Here is a 19550-nt window from a genome sequence, read left to right as displayed (position 1 = left end):
TTTTTTTTCTGAGACACTAATTATGTCAATGAGTAGGATGTGATTATCTTCAGGCAAAACCTGAGTACTAGATGAGACTATTTCTGTATCAGGACCACTGAGAAATATACCAAAATAAGGCAATCTGTGCATATTTTATTTTATTTTCTTGAATGCAGCATCACTTACCCAAAGAAACTGTTGCACTACATAGTTCTCCTATTTACCAAATAGACTTATTATTTCTATCATATGGTTTAGGAAAATTCAGATTGCTGGTATTCTTAGCTGTCTCAAGGCTCATTTGGTCTAGCCCTCTGTAGCGTTTTCGTGTGGTTTCAAATATCCCTTTATGTATATTGCATCAGCAGAGCCCATGTTACAATGTGATTCCCAGAAAATTAAAACCCTCTCTGATTTCTACACAAAAATGGAACTCTCACAAGTGAATCATATGAGGTTTTGAATCATAGCTTAGACACATATATGCTTGTTTTTGTTTCATTGTTTAATCATTTAAATAACTAAAAAAATTTTTCCTGGCTAGACATATATAAATTTAGTTGATTAATCTCTCAACGTTCATCCTCATGATTATCAAGAAACACACTTATGGGCTGACCTCTTTATATTCCCTTTTAATCTATCATTCTGTAAAAAAAATACCTACTATCTATACAGGGCTTTATGGCTGATTATGGTTTGATATTTTGTTATATTACCATCTACAATCTTATGTACACGTGTGAATATGCCCGAAGAAGACATTTACTCTGAACCTATTAGTAGACCTAACTTGTAAAGATTAATTACTAATCAAGACACTGTGACCCCTTTAAAAATCAGATAGTTATGAGATTATTCAATATATCAATGAAACTCCTGTTTGAAAACAAATACTTAAATATTTGAAATTTCCCATAATTATAGCAATTAGCATTGGTAAATAAATGATGGAAAATGAAGCTACTGAATTTTAATATGAGTTTTCTTTTCATAAAGTTAGTTGAGGTGCTTGAATATTTTCAAATATCCACCCTTCCCCCATGAACTATGGATTAGAATAAAATGCTTGTGGTGGACACCCAAAATTAAATTCTCTGAGGGGGATCCTCTGTCCCCTCAGTACCATTTTTATAACTCTTTACTCTCCTCCTCTTTCTGAGTGTTACCAAAATTGAAGGCTAAAACTTTTTAATTATGTTCTGTACTGTCAGCAAATGCCTTATCTTTAAGATAAAACGAAGTTTGCACTCATTTTATGTAAACTATCACAGTGTTGCAGTGGATCATCAAATATATAAATTATAAGGAGCCTGTTCTTTCCTCCATAACAGAGTGCTTAATTTGTGCCAAAGTTCTAAATTTAGGCTACTATTTTTCACTTTTACAGACGTGGTTTATTTTTCCATTCTACTCAGAAATGTGTTTATTTAAAATTCAATTCTTATTAAAAGAAATTCCAGTCTTTTGTGCAATAGGAAATCATTTTCCCTCAAAAATCTAAAGTTTTAAAGGATCATCGCTGAAAACAAATTGAGTGATTAGATTATGGTAAATTGCTGTTGTCCCTAAAATGTATCATTAATGTACGATCCTATTACCCTCATCTCTTCTGTGAATGGAACCTTCTAACTGAGACTTGTTTTCAAGCTTTTATAGAGTAAGAGAGGTTTTAATATAAATAGAGCCTAGGAGATATCTATTTTTGTATTTATTTGCCACCTTTCCATTAACTGAATGCTTATTTCTAGAGAGAAAACATAGCTTCTAATTTTTCTAGCATGGTATCTATCTACTCTTAAAACTCTTTTGACTTTGATGATCTGTGCTATTGGTTTTTTTAAGTTGTTTCCCAAGTTTAAAATTAAAAATCTGTTTTTTTCATTACCTAGCACATGTAATTTTTATCTAAATGATCTAAGTAATATAAAATCTAACTAAGTGCAAAATTAATGAATTAGCCTTATCTACCAAAAGGTGTTAGATTACATTATGTCCTAAATTTGCCAAATTAATTGGTAATAGACATTAATAGTTATTATTGTTCTCCTGTAAACAATACAGAGATATTTAGTAACAGGGTTATTTAGCAACTCAGTTAATCACATAATTTATTTCCTTGTCTTGGCTACCATGTCTTTTATTTTCAGTCAGGCTTGATTTCCATTATTTCTACCCTTCCCACCTTTTCCTTTCTGTAAGATGGTATTACTTAAGGTTGGTTCTAATTTTTATTTTCCCATTCTAAACATTTAAGCACATCTTATGTATAGTATGCTTTGTTAAGGAATGCAGATGTTTTTCCAAAGAAGAACAGAAACTAAGGAAACAATCTGATGGAGCCAGTCCATAGTATGGCAATTGACAGATTATCAGTTGCTTTCATCTTTTTTTAAATTAGTTTCAGAGGTAGATTTTAGTGATTCATCAGTTGCATATAATATTCAATGCCCATCACCCAGTTATCCCTTCGCCCACTCACCTCCCCTCCAGCAACCCTCAGTTTGTTTCCTAGAGTTCAGCTTCTCTCATGATTTGCCTCCCTCTCTGTTTACATCCTATTTTATTTTTCTTTCCCTTCCTCTACATTCATCTGTTTTGTTTCTTAAATTCCATATATGAGTGAAATCATATGGTATTTGTCTTTCTCTGACTGACTTATTTTACTTAGCATAATACCCTCTAGTTCCATCCGTATTATTGCAGATGGCAAGATTTCTTTCTTTTTGATGGCTGATGCATATATCCCACCTTTTCTTTATTCATTAATCTACCAATGGACATAAAGTATGGAGCTCTTTCCATACTTTGGCTATTTGACATTGCTCCCATAAACATTAGGGTGCCTGTTCCCTATGTTTGTATCCTTTGGATAAATACCTTGTAGTATAATTGCTGGGTCATAGGATGGCTCTATTTTTCTTTTTGAGGAACCTCAATACTATTTTTCAGAGAGGCTACACCAGTTTGCATTCTCACCAATAGTGTAAGATGGCTTGCCTTTTTCTGCATCCTCGCCAACATCTGTTGTTTTCCTGAGTGGTTAATTTTATTTATTTTTTTAAAAGATTTTATTTTACTTATTTTTTAAAGATTTATTTATGTATTTATTCATGATAGACATAGAGAGAGGCAGAGACACAGGCAGAGGGAGAAGCAGGCTCCATGCAGGGAGCCCGATGTGGACTCGATCCTGGAACCCCGGGACCACGCCCTGAGCTGAAGACAGATGCTCAACCACTGAACCACCCAGGCATCCCTGAGTTGTTAATTTTAGCCATGCTTTAATCTTCACAGTAATACTTAATCCTTTTGCTTTCTTCTCTGTCTTAATTATTGTTTTAAAATTAGGGACATTGCTTAGAGTTGAATCCCATGCTTCCCAAAGTCAATGGAAGATTTTTTTCTTCTTCTATTTTGCTAGGATGGCTTCACGCCACTAGCTGTGGCACTTCAGCAAGGACACAACCAGGCAGTGGCCATCCTCTTAGAGAATGATACCAAAGGGAAAGTGAGGCTGCCAGCTCTGCATATTGCAGCTCGGAAAGATGACACCAAATCTGCTGCACTCCTGCTTCAGAACGATCACAATGCTGACGTACAATCCAAGGTAAAAGCTGAACACATTTGTGGAAGGGAACTCTTCGGCTGCCAGGTTCCTCCTGGGGAATGAGAAAGAAGTAGGCCATGGTGATAATGCAAAATTACTTCCGGTCATCAAAAGAGCTAAATTACTTTCAGAGGTATTTCAAAAAGAAGGGGACTATTGGGTATAGTAACAAAAAATTTAAAGATACTTTTCTTTTAAGGATGAGGTTCAGCTTTCTAGAAATCTGCTTATTTATTCTATTTGTATTAAAAAATAATAGAAACAAAATTAGAAAGATAAAATAGAATTATATAGTGTTATGAATGTCTTTTCTCGGTAGAATGTATTTTGGCATGTTGAAACGGTGTATCCAATTGCAGTAGGCAGGTTGACGGTTTCCTTAATTTTGCACTGTGTAATATCTTCCCTCTTTTTCTCACACCACACTGCTTCAGATGATGGTGAATAGGACAACTGAGGTACAGTATTATGGTTATACCAAAATATATCTTGTTTTTATTGATTTTAGTTTTTTACCCAATTAGAATAAATGCTCACTAATTCATACTAATGATTGGAATTTTCGTGGGTAGGAAATTAGTTTAAAAACTTTTCCCATAATTAAGGCAAATGAATTATTCAAAAAATTTAATGTAACATGTATTGGAAGCTATTTTTATCAGGGAAACTATTTAAATAGCTTATTAGAATAGAGCATGAAATGAAACTCTTCCTTACTCTGTATTTTCTGAGCGAGCTTTACTATTAACTTTTTGCCAATATGAAATATGATCTTCTCTTAATGAGATTTCTCAGGTTGGAGATTAGCAAAGTGAAATTTAAGGAGATATCTTTGCCAGTGTTTTATCCTTTCATCTTGCAGTTGCCCTTTTTTTCCATACTTTTAAAACCACATTGTATATAATCAATAGTGATATTGAGCATATCATAATCAAAGCATTTGCTTTTATCTTGCTAAGTCTTAACAATACCTGACATAAAATCATCTATTTTCTGCATACCAAAGTAAATCATTGATCACTAGGAATATTCAGTTCAGAAATCTATCAGTATTCTGTGTGTGTGGTTTTGTGTGTGTGTGTGTGTGTGTGTGTGTGTGTGTGTGTGTGTGTGTGTGTGAGCGTTTAGCGGACTCCTCCACCATTGCTACAGAGAGGCACTTACACGAACATTGTTGCAAGTGTATTGTAAAATTTAACCTGTAGTCAAAGACAAGTGACTCTGTAGGTTGATTTTCACTTTGTTAAGAAGACTCTTTAGACTAACATCTGGTGATCACTGAGTTGTGGAGCTGGAGAGGTTTTGAGCATTCATTTAGTATTTACTGAGTAGTGTTTTTATAAAACTAATATCTTGTTTATTAATAAATTTACCAATTGAAATGTGAATATACTTGAATTAGTCATATTATTTCTTCTGTTTTATATCTGTGAATGGAACTTAGGATATAGATTTTTAAAAAGGCCCAATTGCTTGATGAAATTGCTCAATACTGGAACCATAAAGTTTATATCTTAACTACTGATTTTAATACTTGTAACTTATAGGTGATTTTTGGTGATTTTTTAAGAGATTTTTTTTAACAAACTATAGCAATTATCCCTGAAAGCACTGGGTGTTATACTATATGTTGGCAAATTGAACTTAAATAAAAACAAATGTAAAAAAAAAATAAAGATACTGTTCTGGGGAAAAAAAGATCTTTTTAAAGCAATTTTGGCTCTAAAACATTGTGTTGAAAACAGTTTGGGAAGGCTTTACTGAGTTAGAAATATTTCTTTAAGGACAATAGAATAACAAGAGGAGAACCTTTCCATTGATAGCCCTGTAGAAAAGTAAACTGAGCTTTCTACCTTCAAGAGAGGCAAGGGTTCCTCTGAGGGATTTATAGAAGGTTTGTGTTGGTTGTTCTGAGAGTCATAGTCTGAGGCATCATCATGGATGGTTGACGAAGCTGTGTCACACAATAAATTGGTTTATTTTTGCAAATGAGAATAATAGTTTGAAAATGATTCACCGGCAATCACTGTTTTTTTCTGAAATTAACTTACAATTTAAATGATGGACGTACACTCAGGATATGTCTGTATGACAGGAAACATCAACATAAAAATGAAAAATTTCATCAACTGTTTCCTAAAATACAAAAATTTGACATTTTATAAAAATAACAGCCAGGTTGTAACCTGATTTTTCCCTCCATTTTGACATGAATATTTGGCATCTTTTTAGACGCAAAAATATCTTTACCACGAGTGTGGGATTTGGATTGATGGTTACTATTCTTATTTTGTGTCTTGTTTCTCTATAGTCAGAGATTATTTGTAGCTAATTTGGCTGATAGCACAGAGGGATTTCTATGTAAGATATCTGAATGCTTATTTAGGCCATTTAAAAATATAGTCACCAAAAACTATTTATCAAGTGAATAGTAAAATAATGGTTGTGATTTAGATAAAATTTCTTAAAAACAGTATTATATAAATCAAAGTTCATTTCAAATAAAAGGGAATGATACAAAATAACTTCAAAACTGCAGGATATCATATCCAATTTTGTAAGAACAGACTTTATTGTTCCTATCATCTTTCATTGAGTAAAGAGAATTATGAAATTATGGAGAGCGGGGATAATACATTTTTCATACTTTAAAAAGAAAAGTTAATGTACATCTCTTGTGAAAATGGCAAAAATTTCTAACTAAATTTCATCAGAAAAAGAAACGAAAGGAAGTATACTTTTCTTCCATGAAGGTTTTCAGACTCATTTTTTAAACATTCTGAGAGTAAACAGTTCTCTAATGCCTATGTAATTGATTTAACCTGCATATTTTATTTTATAACAATCTTATTGATAAAATTTCTTTTAACTAACATTCAAAATTGTGTTCAGCTGAATTTTTTTTCTTTATTTTATATTTACATTGATGCCAGGTGTATTGTTTAATCTTTGTTTTTTAACTTTTTTTCATTATTAACAACATAGTCTCACTAAACACAGTTAAAGAAGTCAGAAATATGACAGTGTAAATGATGTGGAATGAACAGTATATCCTCTATAAGAGTTCCTCACAACATTTTCATAGTTCCAAAAACACAGTGCCAACCTATGCTGGCTTTGGGGGGATTTATTTTTTTGTTTGTTTGTTTGTTTTTATTAAAATTCCCAAATAAAACAAAACAGTTTTTGAGCCTTTCTCTGGAGAAAAAAAATTTGTATTCTTAATTATGTTAATCCTATGGCTGAAACCTTGTGTTGTTAAACGTATTCTATTTTTCTCTAAAGCTAAACCAGCTCATGAAACATCATTTTGTATAAACAATAAATCTTGTAAACAGATAAATCATTTAGCTAATTAGAAATAATGTTGCCAAGAAATGTATTTATTTACCTGCTTATCTAGTTATTTACTACCTCATAGCACTAAAGTTTAAAGAGCCTTATTAAGGCATTTATTATCATAATTGTATTGCTCACATATTAGGTCATGTGATTTTCTTCACTAATCCAGGGACTGCAGCATATGGAAGTGAAATGCTTTACTGACTGTCATTTTCTCTGCTTTCCGTAGAGTGGTTTTACCCCTTTGCACATTGCTGCCCACTATGGAAATGTCAACGTAGCAACTCTTCTTCTAAACCGGGGAGCTGCTGTGGACTTTACAGCTAGGGTATGGATTAAAATAGTTTCTCATTTTAAATAGCAGTGAATGGACATTTTACTAAAGTAAAAATGAACAATAGTAAAGGTTTGCTTCTTTTTCCTCGTCTGGATCTATGTTGGATATATTCGATTTTTCATTTTTTTCTTTGAATCACATGAAGTCATAATGCCTCGATAAATGAAAAATAAGCATGAGTAAATCCACACGCAAACAAATCACTTGCGGTAGTTAAGGACAATATTAATTCTGACATCAGTGTGACATCAGTTATATTTAAAGATCACTCCATGAATCATAAATGAGCAGCTTCGAGTCAATAAATAAACTGTTAGAACATTAGATATCAAATGTTTAAGTACATTTCTATACTGTTTTAATGATTATGGGGCACACAATGTGACAGAAAAATGTTTTTAATGAATTCAGAATTCATATAAAGTGTCTTACCAAAATACATTACAAGACATCATGTTGCATTGTATGTTTAATGATACGCATCACTGGAAAGAATTCACTTACATGATAATTACAAAGCTCAATGTACTTAAAATGAATCAATAAATGCAATATTTGAATATTTGCAAAATTATGATAATTAGGTAATATTCTTGCCATAATGATGATATAGGATAGCCAATAAAATAAATAACCATAATTCATATATATGGTGTTTTGTCCTGAGAAGCCTTCTGTATTGAAACTATGTTGAGTTGTTTTCAAGTTGTTTTTCATACTGAATTATTCTGAAGAAGGTGTTTTTAAGAATCATTTTTCTAATGGTTATTGAATATGTATATTTGTATTCTATTTTAAACCACGGATAGAATCTTTCAGTACATGGATACTGTAGAAAGAGAGATAGACTTTGGACTACTGGCTCTGTCCTAAGTAGAATCTAAAATATTTATTATGCAAAAGTGCTCCCTTTGTCTCTTGACAATGTGTACAATGTAATGTATGCATTCAATACATATGTCGTAGTTACGGACTAACTTAGTTATGCAGTTTCATTCCATTTTTCATTCTCTAACTATAGTGCTTTGTGGTTTATGTGCTTTTCTGTCCCATAAAAATCAAAGACATTGAAACTTTAGTAACCTTGAATCAAATTACTGTGGGTCACAGCCTTCTTTATGCCCTCCAATGCAGTCTCTAGCATCATGCCCTGTCATACCCAACATGCTCTTGTTTGGTCTTTCCATGGTGTAGAATGGAATCACTCCTCTGCATGTGGCTTCCAAAAGGGGAAACACAAACATGGTGAAGCTCTTACTGGATCGTGGTGGTCAGATCGATGCCAAAACTAGGGTGAGTGTCTCTGTTCTTTCAATTTCCTACCAATTTTGCTTTTTTGTATTCTTTAAGCAGGCACCTTAAAATACCAATCCCTAAATATAAGCAGTGTGTTTTCAAGGAAATTGCTTTCCTGGATTCAATTTAAATCTCATGCAATATTTAAAGATTTTTCCTTGTAAAGTGGAATTAATATTTGCTTATCAGTGCTGGGGGAATGGAACGCTAGCCCCTCAATGAGATAGTTTTTCAAGTCCTTGTTTATTTTGAGGGACAAAGATCAAAGATATATGCTAATGGAGCAAAGGCATCTGGTTATTACGTTGCAAATTTGCTCATTCCAGTTTGGTAAGAGGCAGTGCCCTTCATTCATTTCAAATTTGTAAAGTCAAATATAAATCTGAGTTTTATCTCCTCCCAACAAATAGATAATAAAATAGGCAGGAAAATATAATTGTTCGAAGTGCACCCTCTGAAGGCAGACTACTTGATTTCAAATTTACTTCTGCTACTTACTAGCTGTATGATATTGGCAGTTTCTTATTACCTTCTCTGAACTTAGGCTAATATCGGTACCCATCTCACATGGTTATAAGAGAATTAACTCTTAGCTATTATTATTTATCTTTATAAAATAGGATGGATCAATTACTTATCTACTCATAATTTTTCATTATGTTACTGAAATCATATGTAGTTACTTCCTTAAACATTTAATCAGTACTTCAACTCTAGTTCTCTGGAGTAGCCTTGATTAATCATAGACTTCTGTGAAACATTTTGAATTATATGATGTGAGAAGTCTGTAAAAGATAGCAGATAAGATTTGTTCCTTGTGATATTTTATCTTCACTTTGTTTAATCCTGGGACTTTATACTCTCATAGTCTAAGGACTAAGGATCAAATCTAATTCCTCTGTGAGTCTTGAGGCTAGAAAATGTTTTTATTTAATAAGCTTTATCATCTCTGAGTTTTAAGGGACTACACCAGTCCCAGACTATAAATTCTGGGTTTTTAAAAAGATTTTATTTATGAGAGAGAGAGAGAGAGAAGTATACACATGCACACAAGCATGAGGAGGGGTGGAGGAGGAGAGGGAGAAGGAGAGAATCTCAAGCACACTCTCCACTGGGCACCGAGCCCATCTCTAGGCTGGATCCTACAACCCTGAGATTATGACTGCAGCCAAATCAAGAGTTAGACAGAGTCATCCAGGCGCCCCCATAAAATCTGGTTTTTAATGACCTCAGAAAATGTTGCTTTCTTAATACCATTTCTCTACGACATTTGGTCCAGAGTATCTATGTCATATTATCATGTGGGAGTTCTGGAGTGGTTTGCTTTGTCCGTCAAGATCTTTGTTGTACTGTCCACTGTCTTTTCATAAGAGTTTTACCTGATTTCTAACCTTTGCTTTGTTGACATGCCTTTTCCCTTGCTGTGCTGTAGGTATGCAGAAGTTGGAACAATTGCACACACACTGCATGCTTTGCTCACTTGTTTTTCATGTTTAAAGGAAAGAGTTTGTGTGCCTGCTCTTTTAAGTACATTACTAACATTATGTCTCCCTTTACACTTACATCTCTGTTTCTATTGATACTCTCTAATAATTGAGAGTATCAACGGAAAGAAAGCACTTAGTAAATCAACAGAATTTTATCTTAGCCAGTGTCTTAAGATTCACATTATTCTTATTAATATTTTTCTGGAGTATTCATTCATTTTTGAAGCAATTGATTTTGTTTTTATTGATCATTGCAATATTTCCTTAGTTATTCAAAATATTTCCTGGCCTACATACATTTGCATATGTAATTTAAGTCTAACTCCAAATACGCAATGTGTTTTCATAAAAAAAATACTAAGATATGGAGAAATGGACTCATGCTAGTTCTGGCATTAAATAATTGTCCTTGAGCAAGTTGATCAAATGTAAGTCTTGGTTCCTTCTGTGAAGAGAATATTTGGACTGTATTTCATCCAGAGAAGCCTTTAGATATACAAATAAATTGAATTTCATTCAAGAATTTATAAAGCAAAAATAGATTTTATAATTGTGTATATTGTGTGGACATTCTGTTCATTTACTCCTTAAATGTAAGTTAAAGTCCTTCCTCACCTCTAAGGAATAGGATTTTAAAAGCAGTTCAATTCTTTTAATTCTGGCTGTAACTAAAACACCTGTATCTTTTTTTTTTTTTTTTTTACCAAAAACAAAATCAGGTAATACTGAAATCAAGGACTGTGGTCTGGAATTGGGAGGCTAGTTCTGGAAGTGTAATATTTTATTATTAAAGCAAAGGAATCTGATTAGCCTTTTCTTTTGCCTTTGAAAATATATTTTAAAATAGAAAAAATTTACATGTACTTTTGACTATCTTTTTAGGTAGTACAATAAAGCTTCTATATAAGGAAATAAAAAATATTTTTCTTTAAGTTTTTTATCATAGAGGTCTCAGTTTTTCCTCCAATCATGTTAGTCATAAACATTCTGAATCTAGTATAATCTATCAAGAAGTTTCCACTTGATCTTCTTATTATATTTCTCATTTATACGATTTTCATTTTTGGAGAAAAGCAAGATATGTAAAGGCTTAGGGATAATTAAAAAATAATCTTAACCACTTTTTCCCCACTTTCACCAGCACTTTGTCAATCATTGAGACATTTTACATCTCATTGACATTCTCACTATTGACGAGGATCTAGTGTGAAACTCAGATGCTATTACCAGAGCTCTGCTTTTCTGGTATTTAAAAAACCTCATTTTAATGTTAAAAAAGAAACTTCATAGTTAGTTAAAAATGATATTATTAATTCAGGTTTTATTAAGAGCATTATTCTTTTTTATTTTTAAACATATATTATTTAAATGTGGAGATACTCCACATAAGATTGAAATATTGAAATACATGTTGCAATGCAAACTGTAAAAATTTACAAAAATATTAAAAGATAATGAACAAAAAGCTATATATCATGAAAAAGGGATCACAATAATTAAGCAACAATAGTGGGTACCAATTGTCATATACATATGATGTTGTAGGCAACCTGCTACGTACTCTACAAATATCATCTTATTTCCTCTTCCTAACAATTTATGAAGTATGTATTATCTGCTTGTAGAGGAAATATGGAGGTCTTCATTTGAGAAATGAGACTACCAAGGGGAAAAATGATTTTCAGAGGAATTATGTAACTTGACCTACCACACACAGGGTGGTAATTAGAAGAGCCCATGTTAATACACAGACTTCAAGATACATCTACAATCTAAGCAGGAGGGAGGAAGGAAAAAGATAAAGAAAGAAATAGTTGTACAAAGCTAATGCTGTGGATTGCCAGCTGGAAAAGTGGTGTTCCTGTACTGTTGATTGATCTAATCTTTTAAGGATTATCAACATCATAGTGTGATATGAACTGATTCTAGTGAAGGGAAAAAAAAAAAGAACACGAGAAGGGACTCTGGGCAGTAGAGGGGAAGTAACCTTCAAATAGAGTCTTAAAAATTTAAGTTAAAGATAGAGAAAAGATCATTGCCCCTAAGAGTTAATAAAAAATTAAGTAAAAAAGTCCTTGAAAACAAAACCTTGGTAAGATTTTTTTTTTGGTGACAAAAATGAGATACTAATAAAAATATCTAAGATCTATTCAGATGGAGCATGTTGGGGAAGTTGAATTTGATATAAGGGCAGATAAATTGCATCAGGTTTAGAATCAACGTAATCTTTATTACTCTTTGATGTTCTTATGGATTTATTAAGGGTTCTCCATATTTTCCTGTTGTATTCTGAGAGTATTTGAAGGTTTCCACATAATTACACAATGAATATTTCATGTATTCCATAGAAAACAATACCTTTCCTAAAAATGATTTAAGGCAGAGTCCCCTCATCTTTCAAACAAGGTCGTAAGTTAAATGGTATAAGAAAAATTACCCCATTATGTTTATTGTGAAACTGAGCATCAGAAAGCATCATCCATGATAGCCTGCCTGAGACTCGCACTTGAGTCCCTGATTCCAGAGCCCAAATGCAGAACCGTTGCCTATAATGCCTTTATTCATGATGTTGGATTTCTTCAAACTCTAGTTCTCCGTGAAGCCCCCACCAAGAATATGATTGAGAAATCAAGCTGTAGCTAATAGTTATATAACTTAAATAGCAACCAGTGCTCTATACTTCCACCACAAGGTATGTTATCAAGATACAAAAGCATAATTATCCTAATCACTTTGTCTACACGGTTTCTTTTTTTAGTCTCCTCTCTGGCAAACTTTAAAATAACTCAGTATCCCAACTACAGTAGTTAAATCCTTTTTAAAAAAAAAATTCTGGAAATGCAGTCTTTTCATGCTAATTCCTAGATATTCAAAATTGCAAGGTCTATTTTGGATGTTCAGTATCTTAATACTAGTTGAGTAGATTTAACAAAGCAAAGTATCATTATAACTCAAGGGTCTAACTGAAAACAGAGAGCAGACTTGCATTTGATAATTTGAATATAGATTATTAAAGACTCTATTTCTAACACTGTAGGTGGACTGTAGGGAAGATACAAGAGGAAGTACAGTGTTCCCGGAGCTAGCAATAGCAGGACTCATTACCAACCCCAGGCCATGGTGAGAAGTAGGGTACCAGCACTTCCAAGGAGAGGATTTTGGCTGCAGCATACCCTTTGGTAAAGACACATAGCCTAAGGACCAAGGACATCCTTTAGAGTGGCTCCCATGTCTTGCTGCATTTCCCATATCCAACCAGAGAGCAATGTAGCCCACTTATACAATCCAAAGAGCTTTTCCTGTCAGACATGGAGCAGAGTAGAGAAAGCCAGAGCATGGATCTTGGAGGGCTAAGGGAAGAAGATATCTAGCATAGAAATCCCAGAATGTTGGCACAGGAAGAGTATTGTAACCCAGATATTTATATTTCTTAAGAGGAAAGCATAACCCACAAAGATGGTCCTGGAAACAGAGACACAAAAGATAGGCTATTAGATAGAGTTCTGGATATAAATCAGAAGCTTTTGAAGTCCTATTAACTGCTCACCATTCATCTTTTTCTCTGACTGCTACCTACCTTCTCAACATATTTCCCTATGACAGTTTTTTTTTTGTCTTAAACTTGAAATCTTTAGCTAATTTATATACTCAGGATTTCATTTTCTCTCTCACTCTTACCCAATGTTACATTTTTGTCTGATCTTACCCACCTACTCTGCTTTCTGGCCATGTCATCTTAATGAGAAATAAATCCAAAAGACAGAGGGAATTTGAGGATTGCTCTGGAATCAGAAACTACCTGCAAAGTATAAAGGTCAGAAAGTTTTATAAAAACTGTAACATATAGTTGTGTCATAATTTTGTTTGACACACCATTCTGATGTTATTATTGTTAATAACAAATTTAATCTCTGAGAAATAATTACGTAGTTTGTAAAATGTTGAGAAATATGTGTGGAAAGCTTTGGAAGAATGTGAAAAGAATTTCCATGAGCAACAGGGAACATTTTAGGAGGATTTCTGAAAATAGTGACAATTCAAGAGATCAAAGATGGACATGTTATATTAAGAAGAACTGGGGGGGGGGGCAGGCAGTAAAAGTTGTATTAGGACATCCAAAATGAAAATAGCTTGACAGTATAATCTCGGGGTTGTGGTTCCAGGCAAGTAGTACTTTTAAGTTCAACAGCTGCAATTAACTGCTTTTCCATCTTCCTGAAAATTAAGACACTGGACCAGCAATGTGTTTTTTTCACATTGAACCTCCACATGTGAGATCTCTCTCACCCTTGCCCTCTCTGTTTCATCCCTATCATTCTTTTTCTCTCCCCTGCCCTCTGTCAGGATCTCTCACTGTCTTACTTTCTCTCTCACTCTTCTCTATCAAGTAACGAGTAGCAATTGTATTACTGATCTACTGAGTCAGTAGGAATGAGTTCAGCTTCCATTAAAGTGGCAAAAGAAACAATCTTGATTTTTTTTTTAAAGTTAACTCAGGCTTCATTCTTTCATTCTTTTGGCAGGATGGGTTGACACCACTTCACTGTGCTGCAAGAAGTGGGCACGATCAAGTCGCAGAACTTCTGCTGGAACGGGGAGCTCCCTTGCTGGCAAGGACTAAGGTGGGTCATTCTGAGTAAGATGGGATCTACAGAGCTCTTTAAGCCACTCTTTTGCAAATCTTTGTTCTTGAAATCGAAGCATCAGTCAAATGTTTTCTAATTACTCAGTAATTGTGTGCCGGGATGAGGAATATATATCAAGCTGTTTGAAAATTATTTAAAATTAACAAATCCATGCATTAAGATGTATTGATTGTATACCTTCATGTTCTTTCTATATTTTTGCCTGCTACTGTTACTACAGATGGATATTTGAACATATTTATGTTATATATAAATGAGTATATTATATATACATGTATACATGAGAATATTTCTTATATTCTATAGGTTTATACTTTAATGATTCTCTAAGAGGCTGTAAAATACATATAAAATTGTCTTTTAAAGTAGCACAATTAGCAATACAAGATAATCTTTTAACTCTCCAATCTTATTTTTTTTTAATATTTTTGATTGTTTATTCATGAGAGACAAAGAGAGAGAGAGAGAGAGAGAGAGAGAGAGAGGCAGAGACATAGGCAGAGGGAGAAGTAGGTTTTCTGCAAGAAGTCTGATGCAGGACTCAATTATGGATTCCGGGATTACACTCTGAGCCAGGGCAGACGCTCGGTTGCTGAGCCATCCAGGTGTCCCTTAACTCTCCAATCTTTACCTCTTAGGTAATACTAGTAAAAAGAATGACTTACTGGTGGTATTGGGTGATTATATTTAGAATTAGTAGATAATATGGAAAGCACAATTTAGGACAGGCCATCTGCAAAGAACAATTAAAGAAGTATAATGTTCTCTATGGCTCAGGACATCTAGCATTTCTTGCCTTATTTCATCAATATGCTCAACCATGAAGAAAACTAACTGAAAACCCCACCAGGAGCTGATTTATTGGAGGTTTTCATTATAAAATGTATTTTACAAGCATTATTACTGTACAAGTCCCCAGTTTCTAGCCATACTTTGGGTTTCCAAAAAATATCACGAAACATAAATAAAAGATAATCACACAGAACTATTTAATGGGATATGCAACAACCAATGTATCCTTAATACAACAAAAATTGAGTACAAAGGACTTACATTTTCTCTGTATTAGGGCTCTCCTATAGCCCCGGAACAGGGCTGGCATCAACTGATGATGTTACTAGGGTAAATTGAGAAAAATAAGACAGCCAACATAAGCAACTATTTTTCAATTTGTATTTTAATTGAATATTTATTTGAAATTATTTGGAGTAAAAATTAAACTACACATTTAAAATATGTGTAGAATGAACTTAATCATTAAAGATGGGCTCAATAGGCTAGGAAATAATGACTTCAAATCATATGTCTTATTTTCATTCTCATAGTGATACCATGACTGTTATAGAGTTTTATCTTTAAAATATGACATTTTGGGCTGAGTAATGCAGGGATAATTATAGAAAGTTTTTTTAAAGATATTATTTATTTTAGAGAGAGAGAGAAAGAAGAAAGAAAGAAAGAAAGAAAGAAAGAAAGAAAGAAAGAAAGAAAGAAAGAAAGAAAAGAAAGAAAGAAAGAAAGAAAACACATGAGCTTAGGGGAGGGGTAGAGGGAGAGGGAGAAGCAGGCTCCCTGCCAAGCAGAGAACTTGACACAGGGCTGGATCCTAGGACCCTGAGATCATGACCTGAGCCAAAGGCAGAGGCTTAACCGACTGAGCCACTGTAGAAGGATACCCCGTAGAAAGTTTTGTTGAGAAAACTAGTTGAAATCTAAATGGAAATAACAAAATTTCACCAGTCATGTTATAACCAATAAAAAGTATATATCAAATTGAGAATAGGCTGATTTGCTTTCCCACAAACTATAAAATAATCTTATATACAGAGTTCACCTATAATTGTTATGTCACTAATGAAGACAATATATTACCTAGATGAATTTTTTTTTTTGCTGGCCTTCTTATAGCAAAATCATTTATACGTAAGGATCTAGCATAAAATGTCTGTGGCTACATGATTATATCCACATTTATTCAGTCATTCATTCATCTGAGCATCCAACTATCATAGTGTAAGTAGTTACAGTACACTAGGCAGTGTTCTGATCACTAAGGAACTATCAAGATAAATGACACACGGTCTGTTTGTTCACGAAGCTCAAAATTGAGTGGAGATAAGGAGATAATAAGAAAAAGTAGTATTCAGGGTAAAGAACACCAAGAAATGACTAATTAGGTTGGTGAAGTGATAGCATTTTACCCGAAAGTGGAATAGGCACCTAATGCCAGACTATTCTTCTCATTCCATAAAAACTGTTAGTTTTGAATCATCCACTGTTCCCCCTTGAAGCAAATATTCATCTATCTAGTTATCATTCCACCTCATTTTTTGAAAATTCTAGCTTTTGGGAAACTATGACTCTTCTCCACAACCCCTATTCTAATTCATGATGATTTTAATGATCTTAGAGCAGTAGAGGATCTTTTTAGTTGGCCTGTCAGTTTTGGTAGCTGTAACCCCTCTGGAATTCCTCCTCTAATCTCTGACTCTTCAGACACTGCCTCAATGTTTCAGTTACCTTTCTCTGAGACCCCAACTCCAGAAATGTGTTTTTTCTTCTGAGTCCATCATCCATTGTTTTATTATCCCACATTCACCTTATGCTCTCACCTCTGCCCAACAGAATTATTCATACCACTCCCTGACATACTCATAGACTGAGCCACTGTAGAAGGCTCACTTGCTGTATTTTATCCTGATTAGATCCAACTCACATTCTTGTAGCTGAGTGTGCTGGCTGAAAACACCCAATCATACTGCCTAGGCTCACTTTAAATTTATGATTGCTAACTTCGAGTTGGCCTTTAATGCTGCTTAACAATCAATATATTTCTGAACCGTATTCACTCTCACTCCCTGCTACCTGACTATTCTATACTTTTTTTTCTTTTTTAGACTTCTTAGACTCCTTTCCTTGTCTTTATTTTCCATGATGCTGAAAAAATGGAAGCAATCAGGAGGAAATTTCTATAGACGCCTATCTTCCTATCTACCCAATTATGTGAATCAGCCCATATAGTCCACATTCTCTCTTTTTGCTATCCCTGACACAGTTGCTTGTTCCTCCCTTTTCAAAAATAACTCTCCTTTCCTTATATGCCTCCTAGACCATTACACCTCTCTGTCTTCCCTCTGCTCAGCCTCCTTTCCTGTTTCCTCTTCACTCCCAGGTCTCTGGATGTTAGAACGTCTGGAGCTCTTTTTGTGTGTTTTTCTGTCTGTACTCACTAAGAAATCTCATCCAGTTTCATCTTTAAATACTACTTAGACACTGATGACACAGGACTGTGTAGCTACAGAATTCTGTATTATATAGATGTCAACTCACCATTGTTGTGTAGAAGTCTGCTGTGCATATCAAACTTAGTAAGTTCAAAACTCAGCTGCTGATATTTTCCCCACCCCTATTCCTAATCCCCTTACAGTCTTATCTTAAATAATGGCCATTCCATTTTTTCAGTTTCTCAGGTCAAATACCTCATGCAGTGCTTGGCTCTTCTCTCTCTTCATATCCTGTCACTAAACCTTGTCATATTTCCCTTCAAACTATCTCATAATTCAGCACCCTGGTCCAAGTTACCATCAACTGTACCTGGATGAGTGCAAGAGATACTAATTGGCCCTCCTTTTTCTCTTTTAACCCTGTTCAGTATATTCTCAATACAGCAAACAGAGTAATCCTGTTGTCCTAAACCTTCCATAAGCACTTATACTCATTTAGAGTATAAATCAAAGACTCTATTCTGACTCGCAGTTCTCTTACCTGAGTTCCCCTCCTTATTTACCCTCTTGCCTTCAGATGCATTCTCCTCCCTACTCTTCATCAGTCATGCTCAACATGATATGCTTGTATTTTATTTTCCTCACCCTCAAATGTTTTTCCCCCAGATCAGCAGGACCCACTCTCGTACTGTCGTCATGTCTTTCATTAAAACTCACCTTCTCAGTCAGCCCATTTCTGGCTAGCCTATCCATAATGCGCCCATATATACAAACTTCCTTGGCCATCCTCTGCTTTAGTTTTCTTCTTAACACTGGTGGCCTTCTAACATACTATATATTTTAATTCTTATTCTCTTTGCATTGTCTGAATACTACCCAAAACATGACCTTCATGAAGACAGGGGCTCCCTGTCTGTTGTGTTCCCTGTTGTATCCTCAGTACTTGATCAGGGCTTGAGTAGGTGCTTAGCAAATATTTGTAAAATGTAATAAAGAATTAAATGGTGAAGATTTTATTTTCCACATAACTTTTAACTGGATCAAACAACATTAAAGATTGATAGAATATCAGAAAAACATGCCACACTAACCGTCTAAACATGGCTACAACCTGAATTTCTTCTACACTTTGTCCTTACACTATCTTCCCCCCTCCCCATGCATAAATACCTTATCAATCCATTGTGCCTTCTCAGTTCATTTTAGGAATTTATTAATATAAAAGCAATAATTATGAGTAAAGTGTACTTCAAAAACCAAGAAAGTATATTAATAATTTCAAAATCACATATACTTCTACCTCCCAGAGACCACCACAATTAAGATTTTGCTGTATTTGATTTTAGCTGCCCTTCATTGTTGAAATCACTTTCCTTATTGAGAATGTTGGGCCTTTGGCAGATTCTGGCTTTTTATCCAGACCCAGCTTTTGCTTCTTTGAATGTAATGACCGCCATGCTGGGTACTTGGTCAACAACTATTGCCTCGTGACTGTATTTGCATTATTTGCATTGATTGTTAAGAAAAGACCATATTCCACTCCTCTTAATGGGCGAATGTATTCTAACTTAGTTTCTTCCCTAATTTTACATATTTTTTGTATAAGCTTATTTATTTAACTTTAAA

The 19550-nt window shown here is 34.1% G+C and overlaps 1 protein-coding gene across 50 annotated transcripts in view; it reads left to right on the top strand.

The window, feature by feature from the left end:
* Nucleotides 1-19550, top strand: part of ANK2 (ankyrin 2) — a 543251-nt gene that overhangs the window by 404502 nt on the left and 119199 nt on the right. For 30 of the 50 annotated variants that reach the window (XM_072755436.1, XM_072755431.1, XM_072755465.1 and 27 more), the window contains 5 exons: nt 3407-3592; nt 4027-4050; nt 7164-7262; nt 8466-8564; nt 14578-14676. In XM_072755436.1, coding sequence (XP_072611537.1) covers nt 3407-3592; nt 4027-4050; nt 7164-7262; nt 8466-8564; nt 14578-14676 — 507 coding nt within the window. The remainder of the gene's footprint in view (nt 1-3406; nt 3593-4026; nt 4051-7163; nt 7263-8465; nt 8565-14577; nt 14677-19550) is intronic. The other 20 variants (XM_072755468.1, XM_072755462.1, XM_072755451.1 and 17 more) reach the window with 1 other exon arrangement.

This window comes from Vulpes vulpes, chromosome 4, assembly GCF_048418805.1.
Source record: "Vulpes vulpes isolate BD-2025 chromosome 4, VulVul3, whole genome shotgun sequence".
NCBI classification, from domain to species: Eukaryota; Metazoa; Chordata; class Mammalia; order Carnivora; family Canidae; genus Vulpes; species Vulpes vulpes.
Note: the sequence above shows the minus strand (reverse complement) of the source record. Positions and strands in the feature narration are given on the sequence as shown.